This window comes from Ictalurus punctatus, chromosome 18 (genome assembly GCF_001660625.3).
Source record: "Ictalurus punctatus breed USDA103 chromosome 18, Coco_2.0, whole genome shotgun sequence".
Lineage (NCBI taxonomy): Eukaryota > Metazoa > Chordata > Actinopteri > Siluriformes > Ictaluridae > Ictalurus > Ictalurus punctatus.
In genome coordinates, this window is record NC_030433.2 from 13477359 (window position 1) to 13496687 (window position 19329).

Consider the following 19329-nt stretch of genomic DNA (forward strand, 5'->3'; position numbering starts at 1 on the left):
GGGTCTTATGCTGGAGCTGTGCAGGTGAGTCTACCTTGTGGGTCTCAGGTTGGAGCTCTGGAGATGAGGTCGCCACGTTGACCTCCGGCCGGAGCTCTGCAGGTAAGACCACCTCATGGATCTCAGGTTGGCGCTCAGCAGGTGAGACCCCCTCATGGATCTCAGGCTGTAGCTCTGGAGCAGAGGTCAGCACATTAACCTCCGGCCGGAGCTCGGTAGGTGAGACCACTTTGTGGGTCTCGAGCTGTAGCTCGGGAGCAGAGGTCGCCAAATTGACCTCTGGCTGTAGCTCGGCAGGTGAGGACATCGCTCCACCTTCCTGCACCGCTGACGACGTCGCCCCGCCTGCGTGCTCTGCTGAGGAGGTCGCTCTGCCTTCTTCCTCAGCTGCGGATACCACTCAGTCTACCGGTTCATCTGAAGACATTTTGCCCAGAGGGCCAGGACCGCCGGAGGAGGGAGTGTATTTTGGCGCTTCGGGAGGGGGTGGGGGTTCTGTCATATCACAGCAAACCAGCAACTCCATTTCCCAGGATGAACCACCAGCTACAAACATGGCCAAAAAGGACTACACTTCCCACGCACACATGTTCACCTTCTCCAGAATTCTAATCATATACACCTGTTGCCAAACTCATACTCACTCCACACTATATAAGAGACTGTTCAAACACTTAGTCTTTGCGAAGTATTACGTGTGTCATCCATATACCAAGCCGTTGATCATCATGTTTTCTGTCTTAGTTTTGATCTTGTTCTAGCCCTCGTTTTCGATTCTTGTTTTGCCTCGTTTATACCTGTTTCCCAATCGCCTGACTTATTGCCTCTTTATAACCACGTCTGTGTTTCATGATTTGGATTTGTCTGCCTGTCTCTCCTATAATAAAGTTCTTATCTGCATTTGCATCTGTCCTCAACTCCATTTTGTGACAGTAGTAAAGACTGTCACATCATTTGCCAGTGTAAAGCTACATTAGCTCTCTCTCTCTCTTTAGAAATACACCCACCATATTGAGCACTACACACAATCCCATTCATATTTCAACCAGTGATCTGTCTACTCCCTTGATAATATCACTGAAACTTCTCATCTTAACATTTGACTTAAAATTTTTTATCACCATCCTATCCATATACAGACAGACATTAGGATTAAGGACACACTATATTAATCCATTTACATCTCTCACCTTTTCGGGAAGTGAAGACAGAAAGGAGCTGTGCATTGGGAGCCCCTGAGCACTAAGCCATCACATTTACATTCCGATTTAGTGCTATATTGCTATTTATATGCAATGAACTGGATTAGTAGGAGTCTTGGCATACACACAGGCCTGCATCTGGGTTTGTCCGTGTTTATATTTACGCAAATGCCGCCTCTTATGAAGCCTGACAGTTCAGCTCAGAATGACACTGATTGCTATTGAGCGTGCCCTTTGTTCATATCAGTTCCCATCTCTTGATCAATGATGCTGAATGCCGCACGAATAAACCCTCAGACGCTGGCTAGAATTACCAAAGATCTGTGAAGGTGTGCCACTCTGAGCTGAAACATTACAGGAATTGACACAAAGGGAATGATGCCGATATGACAATCAATATGAGATACATTAATGGCTCCTACATGCAAGATGAGGCTGAGCATGCTGTTTAGATCAACTAATGTAGACTGAGACTGAATGCTTTAGTTCAGCAGATATGCTGGACGAACAACAACAGATACAGTGCTGACACTGTGAGGAAGAACAACAAGCATGCAAATCATTAAAAATGATCTATAGCTAAGATTTAATTTGGCTAAAAATAAAATTTGAATGGCAAAACTGAAAATAAGCAGTGCTTAATCTTGGTGACAGATAAATCATATGTGAGTGTAGTTCATGCAGATGGTTCAACAGATGAACAAATGCTTTAATTTAAGTAGGTTTGCCATCTTGTCTATATTGTCCTGTTCAAACAAAAGTTGATTACTTTCCTATATTCGGAGCCTATAGTAATTTCTAACAGCAAGTCATAATTTGCTTTTTAAAATATTGGCTTGTGCTTGTTTGGTGTCAGAATAATAAGTGTCCATAAACATATTAATTTTTACAGCATACCATTGAATCAGACACCTTTCCAAGCCACAATTTGGAGGGATAACTGGTCCGAGGAGCTCCCTCTCTGCAGCACCCATTTCATTTCAGCTAAGCAGCATATCAGTGATGCTGTCTTACAGGCTTACCTTGCCAGTTAGCTAACATGCCTACTTTATACTGATTTAATAAACCAAAGCTCTCTTAAAATAAACAAATAAACTAGCTAGCTAATGTTAGAGACATAGGTCATGTTTTTACTAAAGAGTTGCCTATAATGGATATGCTTATCTAGTTAACTTTGCTCAGCTAAAAAATGAGCATCTGTTCGTTGTAATTGTAGTCATAAAACATTATGTCATGAGCGTCCCCACAAACAACAAAGGTGTAACCATCAAGAGACTTGTGTGCCTTCAATTTCTCTCCAGTATTAACACTTGAATTTCTATGAGATATTTATATATGTCTGATCAGTGCAGGCTAGGCCACTTAACATCATTAAATAATAATAATAATAATAATAATAATAATAATAATAATAATAATAATAATAATATATTTTATTTATAGGTGCCTTTCAAGACTCTGAAGGACACCTTACAGACATAATCAAGTTTACAATAAAAGAGAACATAAAAGATAAATAAATATCCAAAATCACAAATAAAACTCCTATTCTCCAATAATTTCATTGGGTCCCTGTTAAATTTCATATTGATAACGAGATTCTGTTGTTGACCTTCAAGGCTCTTCATAGCCTAGCACCTTCCTATCTTCTCGCTCTTCTTCATATATATTGTCTTACCTGCATTCTTACATCCCGTTCCCCCCTCTCCCTCACTCTCTCTCTCTCTCGTGATACCATCGATTTGTCTGACTTCTATGGGGTCCAGATCCTTTAGCATTGCCACTCCATGACTCTGGAACTCTACCGCCAGATATCCGTAAATTATCCTTTTAAAATTAGTTTACTATAAATAACTCTTATTTAAGAATGTATTTATTCCTATGATAATGCTAATTATATGGACAGAGTTAGGGGTTTGTGAAATTATCCCTGCAGCTGAGTTTTGGACCAGCTGTAATTTATGCTGAAGTTTTTGTGGTAGACCAAATAGAAGGGAATTACAATAATCCAAGAGGGACGTGACCAGAGCATGTACGAGAGTGGCAGTGTTGTGAGTTGAGAGGGAGGGGCGAAGATGATTTATGTTGCGCAAGTGGAAATAAACAGACTGAGTAATATTATTTACATGTGCTTTGAAAGAAGAAAGAGTGCTATCCAGAATGACACCCAGACTCAAACAGGGAAGGACAGTGGAATTATCGATATTCAGAGCGAAACTTTTTGATTTGGCAAGATTAGACTTAGTACACACAAGAAGAACCTCAGATTTATTGCTAATGAGCTTGAGAAAGTTACAAGAAAACCATGATTGTATTTCACGAAACAGTTATGAAGGGAACACTGTGGAAAAGAAGAATTTGGCTTGGTGGACAGATAGAGCGGGGTCTCATCTTCATAGCAGTGAAAGTGGATTCCAAATTTCCTAAAAATATAGCCCAGAAGTAGGACATAGCTCCCTGACAGATCCCTGATAGAGCCCAAGACAGAACCCCGTAGAACACCAGTAGTAACTGGAGAGCACTGTGTACGAAAATTTTTCAATTCAACAAACTGAGTGCGACCAGAGAAATAAGATTTAAACTAAGCAAGAGAAGTGCCGCTAATACCAATGTATACTAACCTCTCTAAAAGGATGTTGTGTGAGATAGTGTCAAAGCCTGTGCTTAATTCAAGAAGAATGAGTATAGACAGGAGTCCTGCATCAGCTGAGATTAACAGATTAGTGATTTTGACCAAAGTAGTTTCAGTGCTGTGATGTAAGTGGAAACCTGCCTGGAACTGTTCATATAGGTTATTGCTTAAAAGATGTATGTGGACCTGAGAAGCAACTATCTTTTCTAAAATTCTTTAAAGAAATGGTAAATTGGAGATAGTTCTGTAATTTTCAAGTATTCATGGGTCTGAACCAGTTTTCTTCAGTATAGGACTAATCACAGCAGTTTTAAAAGATGATGAGACATACCCAATAAGAGATGAGTGAATAATTTTAGTTATAATGGGGAGCAGGGAGGGTAAAAAAGCTTTAACCAAATATGTGGGGAGGGGATCAAGCTGAGAAGTAGATGATTTGGAATTACGAATAAAATTGAATATTTCAATATCAGTCAGGAGATCAAAACTCATAAGACTAGTTTGGGGAGGTTCATGAAAGATTGGATAAAGTGCACTACAGGCTACATTACTCATGGCATTCAATTGCTGGTGAATGTTAGAGATTTTATACTTTTAAAAGGTCAGAAAAGTGTTACAATAAGATGTAGATTGCATGTGAGCTGGAAGCGTGTCAGGGGACCAAAGAAAGTTACTTACAGTAGAGAAGGCAGTTCTAGTATTGCCCTCAGCAGACCTAATTAGATTAGTATAATAGTCAGATTTAGCCTTAAGAAAAGATTCCTTATATAATAACATATGGTCATCACACATACTTTTGTGGATGTTAAGAGCAGTTTTGATATGAAGACATTCTAAATGACAACCATGGACTTTAAGTTGATGTAATTCAAGGCAATACCAAGGTGCACAATGAGGAAAAGAAACAATACATGTTCTCAATGGAGCTAGAATGTCCATGGTATTTAAAAGACTGTCGTTGTAATGGGTTACATTTTCATTAATTGATAGATTATCAAGATATAACCTGTCCTGTCAGATTTAACCACTGACAGGACAGGTTCTACCATTTAAAAAGGGTTAGTTTAGTCAATTAGAACTCCCTGTCTTTTAGTAGTAATCCATAATAAAAAATGGATAAAATATTAGCTAATAAGAAACAGATTCCTAAATAAAATTCTTGACAGATTCGTGAGTCAGATTATAACCAACTAGTGTCAAGTTGCTATTCAGGTTGCAAACAGGTTGCGTGCAACTATCTCTTTTTTTATTTACAAAAACCAAAGGGATGTATACAATTAATAAAAAACATCTTTATTTAAAAATAGTTCTTATGAGAGTTATTTTTGTTAGAACAAATGTAATAGTTTGTCTTAAGTGGAAACACTGATAATGGTTACTTTATAAATTTTGTGTGGAATTCATTCTTTAAGAGATTTACACATAAACCAATTCTCGTTCAAACCTCTTCCAAATAGAGTTCATAATGTTGATTTTTTGTAATCATTTTTGCTTGTTTGCATGATGGATACCAAGAACACTGTATTCACACAGAGAAATAACCAGAAAATCAATTAGTAGCTATCTCTCTCTTCAGCAATGAATACTGGTAACAATACAATGTTTTCATCTAAGGCAATAAATGATTATGCAGTCTCCCTTTAGGTCAAATTACCCTCTTATCCCTATTTCTGTCCATGACTGCTGCACGTCTTATATAATAAAACTAACTTTCTATTTACATGGCATGCTGAAATGCCTGAGGACAACTGTGGGTTGCTGTTTAAAGCTGTGCTATCTAATTCAATTAAGTTTTATTTATTTATTTTCTCTTTTTTTAGACAATGTCACAATTCAGATCCAGACCCTTACTGACTAAGCCAAAGGTCACCGTGGTGAGGAAAAACTGTCTGAGATTTGAAATTGTGAGAGAGAAACCTTATAAGGATCTAAGACTCAAAAGGGAAATCCATCCATCTATATAACTGAGTTATAGACAGAGATTGAGTTAATAGAAGTGAGATTTAGCAGGTATAATCAAATAGTATAGAACAAATATCCATGAGAGAAGTCAGAGATCAATGTTAAAAGACTGTTAGGTCTGGAAGGACTATCTAGGAGGATTTGATTAGACTTCAGGAGCAAAAGGTTCTCAACATTATTCTTGAAGACCTCAGGGCTAACAGAATAAATTTCACTGTTTAAATAGTACTCAAATTGGCATGATATATACTTTTTCATAATCAAGAAAAATACATTTAAATGCCTAAGTAGGGCTGGGGGTTATGACGATATACAGTGGTGCTTGAAAAGTAAAGCAAAGTTTTGGCAAGGCAGCTCATAACGTGTAGTGCCTCCCAGGGACTTGGCGGAGGAGGACTACACTTCCCAGTCATACCCATGCTCGAGTTCGCCAGAGTTCTAATTACGAACACCTGCAAACACCTAAGGTTATATAAGGGCCTCCCTAGCATTAGCCGCTTGCGAAGTAACCGCTCAGCAGCCTCGTCTCTGTTTGTTTACCAAGCTGATTTTCATAGAAGTGTTTTCCCTGGTGCTCGACTTAACGCTCATCTCTCACTACACTTTTGCCTGCGCCCCTGATACATAGCTTACCTGCTCTGTCCCGATTTGATTCTCGTTCTGTGTTCATTCTCACGTCATTTCTCCGCTCGCCCGCGCTTGTCTCCGTCTATGCTGCGTAACAACTGGGTTCTCTTTATCTACTTTTAGGACTTGAAAATCTGATGATATTTTAGGTCACATTTATGCAGAAATATAGAAAACTCTATAAAACACAAACAAGCACCACTGTTATATCAATATCTGAAAAAAAATTATTTCAATAAATTACAAACTGACTGGAAACAGCCAATTTGATGTGAAAAGTTTGTACTTAACCGTTAAAATTGTAAAATGTTCATTTTTTATAGATTAGTGATTTTTTTTTCTCCTTCCTAAGGGGCTGTTTTACACGTCAATGTTTTCAACTAAAAACGGAAAACTTTTTATGCATTTTAGCTCTTCGTTTACACAACAGTTGCATTTTGGGGCCTGTAAACGCAAATTGTTGAAAACAGGTTTGAAAGTGCAAGTTTTTGAAAACGATGCCGTTATAGTCTCGTGTAAACGTGCAAAAACGAGATTTTGTGAAAATGCACAAGACGGTGTTTGTGCTGCTCAAGATTTTAGTTTAATGACACTTCTCCAGCAAAGTTTCGATTTACTGCATCACTACTACGACTAGCAAGACACATTTGTTACATACGTAAAAATGTAAACATACCCTTAATGTATACAGTATATTGAGGCCACTATTGTCAGGAGATTGTGATTTCAAATGCCATATGGTATTCAAATGACTCGGAGGAGGAATGGAATAACCTCTCCCTGGTCAATCACAGTGAGACCATCTGTCAGCTCATGTATGAGGAAGAGGGCAGACAGCGCTTTCCTTTGAGTGTGTTATGTCACCCTGTGACACAGCATGAGCTGCAGTTCGAGCATGTGTTAGGCCAGAGTGTTCCTCCGGCTTACGATCGAACTTACTTTCAGCTGGCCCCTGATGTTTAGCTGATTGATGGATGTGGAGTGTTGAGGCAGAGACAGAAGACAAAGAATCAGGTTTGGGTTCAATTTAGGAACCACCAGAATTTTAAACTACTGTGAATGTTCTTGACTGTTCTCTAGCTGCACTTTGAGGGTGTTGACACTCTGTTCCTCACCTGTGTTATGCTGTCCTTGAGGCTGGGTGAACGCTGTCTTCGAGTGGTGGTGGTGGCCATGGTGGTGGTGGTCTCCATGATGGTGGTGGACATGTCCATGGCGGCTGGAGGCGTGGCCGAGGTGGTCTCTGTGGACATTACTGATGGTGCATCTCCCACCAAGCGCAGGTTGCCCTCCACTTTAACGCTGGGATCGCCCTCAGCTGCCAGCTTCAGCACTTGCAGTCCGTTGTAGTACAGGCCTGAGATTTGACCCTGGAATGGCCGGCCTTTATCTTGGCCTCCGATCTTAATGGCTGCCTGGCTGTTGAAGATAGTCAACTGCCGCCCTACAGTGGTCCCAAAGAGTAAAGAAAGGAAGAAGGTGAAAGCCAGAGTGAGAGAAGAAGAGGAGGCAGAGAGGCAGAACAGCAGCAAGACAGAAAGATAGAAACATTAGTTTGAATAAAAGGTAGGTTTTGCATATTTTATGACAGGATCTTCCTGCATGAGCCAATAACACTCTGAGCATTTGGACCCAGCAATGGAAATCTTCAGTTTTAATGAATATAGACTTCTGACTTTCACAGAGCATAAGTCAAAGTGATATGTAAATCATGAAGTCAGCAATTAGCTACAACGTCTGCAGTAGTTTAGCTATATGGAAGAACAATGGAAAATGCACTTATTACAGAATACAGCTGTATATATAATTATCTGTGCCTCATTAATAATTATAAAGATAATGAAGAAAATACAATTGGAAAACTATTTAAGAATATGTAAAGTACTTTTGAAAATGTTTTATTCATAGGACTTGTTGTTGCTAATCTGCATTGATAAGTGTCATCTGGCAGCTCCAATGCTAATGTGTTACCAGGGCATGAGGGGTTTCTTCCTCATCCTCAAGCCTCATGCACAGACACAGACAGAGACAGAGACACAAACATGCATACAAACATACTCACTCACTCACACACACACACACACACACACACACACACACACACACACACACACACACACACACACACACACACACACACACACACAAATAAACAAACACCCTTGTTTTCCATTTATTTTCCACTAAGTATTTGGTCCCCTCAACTCTCCATTCAGTTCTCTTACTAAGTCTTATTTCTCTTATTCTGGTGAAGATCTAACAATAACAACATCTTAAACTGCTTTAATCTATGCTGTGTATCTTGCTTTTTTTTCTCTCTCCCTAATTTAGTCATGGCCAATTCCCACCCATCAGGCAACTCTCCCCTATCACACGGTAGCTACCAATCGGGAAAGACGAAAGGCTATCATATGCTTCCAACTGCATCTTTTCAAACAGCTGCAATATCAGGGGGCAGCGTAACACAGTTGGAGGAATATGCTATCCACTCAGAGGCCACAGAGACCCATGATTGGCTGTGATTCATAGGGAAGAGAGTATGTTACCCCTTCCTCCCTGAGAGTACAGCCAATTTTGGTTTCATGGGCTCTCCGACACAGATCACTGTGGATTCAAACTCACAACACTGAAGATACTAGAGAACTCCAACACTATCCAATCAGCAACAACCATCTCGTAATTGTATTTTGTATTTTATGAGCCAGACTAAAGGAATTTCACCAAGTGAGAGTAGAAACCAGAACAGAATCTGCAATTCCCTAAAAAAAAAATCTGGATGTAATTAGATTCTCCTAGCTTCAAATTGAAAATTGTAAATCAAAAAATAAAAGGTGTTATAATTGGATAAACCCAGTTGAAAAGTAAAGCAATCACAAAAACAAAAGCCCTTTTAACAAGCCTAAGGGTACAGCTGATTGAGATACAGGCACTTGCCAGTGAATTCTAAGAGCCGGACTTAAGTTTCTACTTATTCCTGATGAACAGCCGTACAAAGAGTACTCTGCCACATTTGATTGTGAAGTGGGCAGTTGTTCTGGCCTTAGAGAGAGCCTCTCCAGTCCTAATGCGAGGTTGCCTTTCAATACAAGTAGGCTCTAGTTTTTAATAGCGAGATGGTAAACAATGGTGGAAACAGTGAATATGACTCATCAGGAGGATATTTATCTGGCAGCATAAACAAATCCAGTTCCTGCTCTTTGTGTAATAGGATGTTGTGAGATTACATAAAAGGGTGTACAAATTCTGACTAATGAACAACTTAGAACCGAGCTGTACATAACTGTGAGCAGATATGTATGCATTGTGCACAGGGGCCCAGAATAATCTACTGTTGCTGAATCTGCATGGAAAAAAAATTGCAATCACACAATCAGTCCTGTACAGAGCCACTGAGGTGACATGGAGATTATTTTTTATAAAGGCGTGGTCATGAATTAATACTGAGTTAATATTTCAAGCCCACAGACTACTGTAAGTAACATATAGCCATGAATTATTATGTTGTGACCACGGCACACCAAAGCTGTTGCCATGAATTGTGTAACTTGAGCCCATGAATTAATATGTTATACTTAAAATGTGGTCAATTGTTTGGTGAGAATGGCCAAAATAATTTGCTCTCTTTAAGTATTTGCTTAAGAAGAATTTCGCTTAAGGCGAAATTCTCAAAGTTGGGGACAAGGAATCCCCAGGGCTTCATATAGCATATACTGTATATACTATGATACAATAGTAACACCCCCCCCCCCCCCCCCCCCCCCGCCCTTTTCACCCCAATTTGGTCATTTGGCAATTCCAACCCTCCAGCTCTCCCTTGTCATGTGATAACTACCAACCAGGGAGCGTGAAGTCTAAAACGAACCAATCCTTTTAAACTGCTGTTCATGCTACATCACTGGGCAGTGTAACACACTCAGAGGAATGCTCCATCTACCCTCTTCCACAAACAGGAGCTCATAGATGCTCACAATTTGCTAGTGTTGTTTTGATTTACAGGGAAGATAGTGTGTGCCATCCATCCTACCCAGAGAGCAAAGCCAATTTTACTCCTTTGTCTCTCAGCCACGGATTGATGTGGCATTGTCTGAATTTTAATTTGTGATCTCTATATTAATTTGTGTCCACACTTTATTAAAAAAAATAACTGACTTCATCAGCGCTTTAATTCTGGAGGGGTCGATCTGTAACTTTTTTTGGTTTTATATTCACACGTTCTAGACTACACAAGTGACTTCACTGTTTCACTCAAATATTAACAGGGTTTGATTCCAATGAAAACTCGGCTGTCAACGAGAGAAAATGTTCAGCTCTTTTAAGGACCATGTTTTCCCAACCTACTTCAACGTCTACATTTTTTCGCCGACTCCTTTTCTTTGGTGTTCTCAGCATAAAATTGTGCATAGTTTTAAGCACTTGACCTTTAACTTTGGATTCGATGGTCATTCAGTATAAGTACCTGCATCGTGAGGCACTTGTACAGTGTGAGCACTTTTGTCATATGATTTTGGCAGTGTGAGTGGTAGTAAGATTACTTATCATACAGTTTAAGCCCAGTTTCAATGGAATGATTTTTGTTGCTCAGCTCACACTTATTGCAGATGGAAGAACAGCCTTGAGGTCATGAATGGAAGCTTTGAGGTGGACCAAAGACTTTCTTATACTGTACAAAATCCACAGTAACAGAACTCAGTTATGAGCATAAATTTGTGTAAACTCTATCATAAAAATCAACATTCACACAGGACATCTTTACTGAAATGTGAGGGGTTCGGTACATCACAAAAGCTTGTGTGTTACATGTTAAAGGGACATTGTTTAGGTCAAGCGTATATGTATATATCTAGTTACCTGATTAAGCATTAATTAGATTTATTTAGTTCATTTATAGTTAGAAAATGTTTAACCCTCTGAGTTATTGAGAAGTAATTATGCAGTAGTTTAGGCAGGACTTACTTTTTATTTATTGACCTATTTAAAATGAAATGCAAAATTAAATCTACAATGTATGAGTAAGGCACAGTCTCCATTGCCGATCACGTGATATGTGTGGATGGTGTGTATGGTTTTAGCAGAGTAGTGGTAAATTACACTGCAATTCTTGGCATTTGTTTTCAAATTAGACTGATTGAAGTATGCAGAAACAAAAAGGTCACTCTTACTGGCTGTTGTGTAGATGTGTTTATTCTACACTTAACATTTTGGTCGAATGCTTAGTCATCAGAAGAGTTTGCATACAGATGACTGGTGTAATAAATGGAAAAAGTCATAATCGGTGAACTTTAAATGGTGTATATTACCGCTTTAGGTGACGGTGTTGATGTTGGGTTGGTGCAAGCTCAGAGTCCATTTCTCACATTTGCATAACAAGCACAGCTTTTTGATAAAATACAAAAGCACTGTAATTTACCTGTAATTTTTGAAACTATGCTTTACGTGTATGTAAATATTCTTGCTTTTTGTTTTTACTCTCAAAGGGTTAAGACACATCAAATGTGGCATTATTTCAAATTTATGTGTAGTTTATTGCACAGAAAATTGCATCCGTCCCTTTAACTACTTGGAACTAAAATTGGAATGTTTAGGGCTTTTCTATGTATCAGCAATTTTTAGGAAATCATGTTTTAGGAAATAATGTTTGAGGTGTTGTAGGGAAAACAAAGAAGAGAAAAACAGAGCATAGATAGCAGCAGACTATTTGCAGACAGTTACTGGAGTTATGGGGTGTTGTTAAGGGTTAGTCAGAGATTATGTTATGTATTAAATGTTAATCTCTGAAGTGGTGCAGTTCTCGGTTTGGGAAGGACAGTAGTGCCTTGGAGAAAATAGACAAAAAGGCCAAGATGGGACCCAGAGATGATCAATATAGTGGACACGCTGAGTGGGCAGCTACAGTCACAATTCTGCTCACCAACTCAATCAATTTGCAGATGCCAATTCTGTAAACTTCAGGAAACTGCACCTCTTCCAGAGCCTTAATAAGTCATTAAGTCACTGTTTAATTAATCCATTTTTTTTTTTTACCTTTGTCGAGTAGCCACTCGTCAACTACCCGACCGAGTCTGTATGGGATTCTTTGCCTGGCTATAGCCAGCCGTTCATTATCAAAGTTGCCTTCAAAGAATTTAGAGAGACACATAGTTAGAGGTTAATATCTGGAAGTTCAAGTGTCACAAGGTTAAAAACATGGCATCAAGATTAGCAAGTTTTTCAAGTTAGGAAGTAAACGAGCTTTAGGATTAACATTATGTTGGTTTAAAATGGACTAATCTTAGTTATTAGACAGTTTTAGAAGCTTGAGACTATTTATAACAGTTTAAAATCTGGTTAGAATGTCATGGGAACATATTTAGTTATAGTTTAACATATAGTTTGATCATGTGGTTAATTTCATTGTCATTTCTTTGCAAGGGAAGGACACTTAACCAAAATTGAATACCATCATAATGATAATGGTCATTTTGACATGCATTTTAACACAGGCCTAAAATATAATGCTCAGGAAGACATTTTCATTTCTCTGCAACAGATTTTCATTTAAAGCCAAGCAATTATGTCCAAATAAGATACGCTAGACCTACATGTAATTATCCTAAGAAACCTCCTGGTAATTGACTTTATGCCTTGGCTTTCGCAGATAAGAGACGATGTGTATCTCATGACCTACTACAGTTTCCTCATGAGCTACTACAGTTTCTTCGTGTCTATGAGACAGGGTCTGACAGGTCTTTTTACCGGGCCTAAAATGAGCTCTCAGTACCAGTCATCCTTTAAGAGGAAGGGAGATAAGGATTGTTAGATTACAGCTATGTCAGCTCTGCTTTCACCGCTGCCCTCCATCTGCCATCTTCTTTCTTTCATTCATCTTAATGCACACTTTGAAATTCCTACTAGTACCACAGAGTAAGGGCATAGAGAAAGAGATGAAAAGCCTCTATATATTTAGATTATACATATATATTTTGATATATTTGCTATGTAACAGCATTTGGTTTGACCATTAATAGTACAGCATAGGTGCAATAATGATCAACAAATCCGTATCCAAATCCATTCAATTTCTGCATTTCAATAAAACAACTCAAGGTGTGTTATTTTTAGTGATAATGTAAGAAACAGTCAGCAGTAACAGACAGCACAATGTGGTGTGTTTATACTGCGATGCCCGTCTCATCACTTCTTGCACTATCCTTTTTCACCATATACTCTGAAAGGGGCTCAAACCTACCGCTTCCTTAATCCTGTTAGAAGCTCTCATGTGTGACAAATTCTCTGCTAAAACCTTCAAAGGAAACTTTAAATAGAAAATGTATCCATCAATAAGCAGCCGGGGAATGAAAGGTAAAAAAGCTGGTCTAACCAATGAAACATGTACTGATGCATTTCTATAAAGGATGCTGAGTTTGGACAATGGGAGTGTCAATGAAAATATTGTGCTTATTTCCGGTAAAGCCCTTAAAGAGATGCAAGTGGGCCTGTCTATCCACAGACAGTTTTAAATCTACCATCAGAAACCATTATCTAATCCTCCATTTTAATTAACTGAATTAACCGTGGTTGCTTATCACAGTTGAACACTGAACGCTGCCTAGTCGGTTTTCACACAAACTTTGTGCATCCTTGATTCTGTGCTCAGCTCTTCAGGAGGAAAATATGCTCCAGAAACTATACAAATGTGGATAACTCATGTAGACTGACTATTGACTACTTTAAAAACAATTTCTCAGCCTTATCAACCATGCCATCTCAGGAAGCTTAGGGCAGCCCTCGTGGCTTGGAGGCCCGAGTCCTGGCACTATAAAACCACTCTTGCTTTGCACAAATCACACAAAATCTCAGAGAGGGCAAACCTAGCTGTTCATCCTTTGGTAGTTGGGAGCCCAGCCTTTACTCTGCAGAGATGATAGGAAACAAGTGGGTGGGAGAATCCAGAACAATTAGGTGGAGTACTTTATGAATAGTTTTTCTCTCTCTGAGCTGTGTTGTGATAAAAAAGGCCCTTAAGTCTGGCAGCAGGTCTGGTGTGTATCAGTGTATCCAGAGAGCAGATTGAAAATTGAGGATTGAGTGAGAGCGGGGGCAGTTATTATAGACCGAGAAAATGTCTTCCTGTGGAACGTCAGCTATGAGAGGGATGCAAGTCCCCGAGCACACAGTGTGGAGAGAGAGACAGAAAGAGAAAGAGGGAGCGAGAGAGCTTAGTTTGCTTACATTTCTCTGCTAAGTGCAGAAGGGCGTGTTACTGCAGAGAAAGAGTTACAACTCCAAAGTAGTAACATCACATTTCATCTTCTGTTACAGGGTGGAGTTTATTTTGTGTTCATTTAGCTGGGATTCTTAAAATTCTTCAATTTAAAGGAAAAATCCACCAAAAAGACTTGTATATCAATATCTATAATCATATTTGTGATCTTCAGAGTTGACCTTTTGGGTTAAAACTTCTTTAATTGGCAAGTTAGTTTAGTTTCCCCTTGGATAACTGTTTCTTACATTAGTAACAATGCCAATCGACTACCTGTTGATAATGGTCCTGTGGGATTTATGTGTTGCTTTATCAAGAGAGTGATGCAGCTGCGCTTTAGTCCTTTAGTTTGTCCTACGAATCTATACACTCTGCTCAAACAGATTAGACTCCAAAGCTTTAGCTTTCATGTTGATATCGCTGTCAATGCCATCAAGTTTGTCATCTCGTAGCTCACTAACAAGCCGAGCTGAGTGTCAGTCTGAGCTGTAACTCAGTATCATATAGTGAAACTGCATTGCATTCTGGAACTTGGAGTCCAATATTTGAGGTCTCTACTACTTCTACATTGGATTTCTCATTGATATGATGCGGAGTGTTGCTCTTTTGTTTTCAGAGCTAACAGCAAATTCTGGCCATTATCTTTTTATGTCTTATGTTTGAGGACATTACATTTTTTCTTCCATTAAACACCATTGTAACTGTACTAGCAATGTCCTCCTGTGACGTCAGTATGGCATACAACCACCAACAATTCACAGGAATAACAAAAATACAGAACCAACCTACAACTTTGCACCAGAATCATGATAGAACATAGAGCTGGGCAATTTGATTAAACTAAAATTAATATTGTAATAAACTACATTTTGTCGCAACTATGACAGACAGCTGATCTGATGTTACAATTTTATACCAAACCTTTAAAATTGTAATATTAAACAAATAATTTTTAGAATGTATTAAAATTATTCAAATTTATTTATTTTTCAGCTTGAAGTAATTTATTTTTGTAGCCATTGAAGACATAAAAATGTTTCCCATAATAAAATAAGGCAGTTGGTTGCCAAACCTATATATTGTGACACACACATATATATATAGTGTAAAAATATATATTCATGTACATTGATACAATATGTTTTCATATTGTTAACCCTGATAAGTACACCATAAATATTTAAGAATAAATATATTTATTGTGCTTCAGGGTGGAATTTTCCCTTAAGAAGACAAGCTTATTTCAGCCATTTTAGTTGCCAGTAAAAATGAAAGCCTGCTTTGTGATTTCAGATTTGTCTGGAGGAAGGTATTCAGCAGCAGCAGCAGTGCAGATTCACTCCTCAGGCTGCTCAAAGCAAAGCTAGCTGGCTACCTACTGTAAAGGATCCAAATTCATCCTGGGCTGAATGTATAAAGCGAGGCAGCTTGGAGCGAAATGTGTCAATTTGCAATTGTTATTAGATTGTTCAAGAGGTAGGCCCTCCACTCGGTGAGTCAGAGCCTGGGCAGAATCTGAAGGCAAAATGGCACACTTGAAAACCTAATGACGTGCATTCACAAATATAAATTAATTTGCACTCTGGCACGAGGTAGGCTGCCAATATGCTTCCAAATTGATGCCAAAGTCTTCAAACAGCATTCATCAGATTTTGAAGGACAAAAATGCAGCTTCCATGGTTTATTTTGAGAGGTGATAATTGCGTCTTTGGAGCTAGCTGTGCCACTCATCTTTCTTTATCTTTCTCTCTCTCTCTGAGTCTCTGACTGTGTGTCCGTGGTTGCACATAGTATTGGCCTCTCTCCAGCACACAAACAACATATCACACTTCTCATGTTGGAGGTTCCCTCCTACAGTCTGTTATTTGCGGCCAGCAGCAGGGTTTTACCTGTTGGATAGCGCTCTATGACGGGTTGGTTGTCCACCTGGAGGGTGGCATTACCCCCGCTACGCGTGAAGCGCACTACGTGGTACTTGCCATCGCTCACGACGACTGCTGGCTCATCTATGGTGATGTCATCAGTGCCCACATTGAAGATGACACATATTTTTCCTTGCTCCTGTAAGTCGAAGGAGAAAAAAATCAATTCAGAAAGAAAGAACAAAAATGCAAAGAAGTGCAGAGGAAACAGCGAGGTCACATGGAGACTTGAAAGAGAAATATCTGTCTACCTGGTCATGCTGCACTAACTCACCCTTGGGAAAGCAATGCCCTATGTAATGCAGGTGGGAAATGAAGTGTGTCTCCATGTTTTACATTCATCACCCTTCCCCCTCTCTCACTTTCCCTCTCCTCAGCTCAACTCATCTCTCTGACATGTATCAGTTTTGGCACTTTCCTGCTGTTTCTGTTTTAGACTCATCTCTAGCCTCCAGCGGAAAGAGCCTGTGAGTTAAATCAGGCTGCCGCTGGGTGACGCTAGTGAGAGGCAGCGAGCTCAGGGCGGGGTTCGCCATGGCGCTAGCTCTCGCCTGCTGCATTGGGGAATTGCAGGTCACAGAGCTAATGTGGCAGGCTGCGGAAACAGAAAGAAAGCTCAGCTGTTTCACAGCCTTGTCATGACCCACTACGTATATTCAACAGTCTGCGGCCAGTGGGAAAAAAGCCAGAGCTGGCATTCACAAACCAGCCTTATCTATCTGCTCGTACACAACCGAGGCAGGCTGATCAAACTTCCGCCCACGTTCCAAGTTTGGATATAGTCTTCTTTCTCTGGCCTTAAGTGACAGCTTCTCATTTAGATGCTGATGCCTGACAAATATCAAATGCAACTTATGATGAATATAGAACATATACTGGAGTCTCAAGGACAGGGATAACAAGCATCAATGTCTAAAAACACAACTCTTTACCATACAGATGAGGATAAATATACATGTAAATTAGCAGTACTTGCACTACATTGTAGGAGCCAAACAACTCCAAACACCAAACCACTTTTGTAAGAAGAGTTAAAAAAAAAAACTGAATGAGTCACATTCCTATTTCTGAAATTGTTAAGAGACTCTATGATACTATGCATAGCAAAGTATGCATTACCCTATGGTCACACTAGCAAACAGCAAGTCATTTATTTGTATTTGTCTCTTGTGGGTGTGTAGAAACTGCTGTCGCATGTGGGCGTGTACTGTCCCAATGCTCTGATGGGAAACGTCAGTAGCTATATATAACTTCTACAGCTAACTAGTTAAACACAAATTAAATAATACATTACTCATATTTTGCACAGAATTAAGGAAATCGAATGACATGCTGTGTGTGTGAATACAGTATTGTAGCTGGGTGTAATATGGTTAAAATATACTATCATGAAGTGGCACATGGAGAGATTTTCACAATACAAAATTTAATTATCAGAAATTAAAACAGGTTACAAGTTAGAAATTACAGAAGACACACTGTTCGGAAAAAGGATTTAATTAAATAATTTGTAGTTTATTCTAATGAGAAACACAAGCAAAATAAATACACTGGTGAAAATAATGTAGATAAAATTTGATAATGGCAATGTGGACTAAAATACAATCGGCTACTTTTTAGATTGGCAGCAGGAGGGAAAGAGTGGTTACATAAGCTTGTAGTAATTTTCAATTTTCTTTTCACAGAGTCAACCTGAATTAACTGAATGTGGTTAACAGGCTTTCTAGAATTGGTCTAATTGAATTGCTCTGGGTTCTACTGTTTCGTCCCTCCTCACAAAAACATGCCAGTAGGTGGATTGGCTACTCTAAATTGATGCCAGGTGTGAATTATTGTGTGCATTATGCCCTTCAATTGATCAGTGTTCCATCCAGGGTGTATTAACATCTTGGGCTTAGTGTTTGGCCAACACATTTATGCATTTGGCAAGGCGCCTTGCCCTTATCCCGAGCAAATTACATTTACTGTATCTCATTTATACAACTGAGCAGTCGAGGTTTAAGGGCTTTGCTCAAGCGCCCAGCAGCAGCAGCAGCAGCTTGGCGGTGTTGGGATTTGAACTCAGTACCTTCCAATCAGAAGTCTTAACCATTGAGAAACCACTGCCCATAACATAGGCTACATTATGCATCTTAGCTAGTAATTTCTCACAGAAAACAAGGTTTCATTTAGTACACTGAAGGATTTGTCTGATTGTCCCTCTGGGTGAACCCTTAAAGAATCTATTCAGGGCATTACAACGTAGAGTTAACCATTTCGAATTTATTTGTTTGGAAAGCTAAAAAAAAAACTTTATTCACCCAAAGAACCCTTAAGGAATCATTTTCCTTAAAAGTGTGCTTAAGTCACTAAAGGAAAATACTACATCTGGCTCCTGAGGGAGTGCTGATGTAGTGCTTAATACTATCAGCTGGCACTCAGAGGATGGAATTCTGCCATGTGCTCCTTATCAGTCTCCACTGCTTCCTCTCCTGCTTTCTGCCTGTCTATCTTCCTCTCTGACAGGCTCTCTTCCAATAGGCTTGCTATCATACTTGTAGACGACTCATTAGCCATATGCTGAAACATGCCATGAGCCGCTCAGAGCAAGGAAATCATTTCCTTTCAACACTGGAATAGCCAAATTTTGCTTTGAGAAGTAAACCTGGATTCACTTATTGCACAACTGAGGACCTCGTGTCACACTCCGACCTTCATGAGCTCCATCTTACTTTCTAATACTAGTTCATATTTGGGGTCATCAAC

The 19329-nt window shown here is 39.2% G+C and overlaps 1 protein-coding gene across 6 annotated transcripts in view; it reads right to left on the reverse strand.

The window, feature by feature from the left end:
• The window catches only part of nrxn2a (neurexin 2a), a 462873-nt gene that overhangs the window by 13472 nt on the left and 430072 nt on the right, over positions 1-19329 (reverse strand). For 5 of the 6 annotated variants that reach the window (XM_053688023.1, XM_053688021.1, XM_047161856.2 and 2 more), the window contains 3 exons: positions 16552-16723; positions 12445-12534; positions 7539-7867 (listed from right to left, as the gene is read on the reverse strand). In XM_053688023.1, the coding sequence (XP_053543998.1) occupies positions 7539-7867; positions 12445-12534; positions 16552-16723 (591 nt within the window). The remainder of the gene's footprint in view (positions 1-7538; positions 7868-12444; positions 12535-16551; positions 16724-19329) is intronic. The other variant, XM_053688022.1, reaches the window with a different exon arrangement.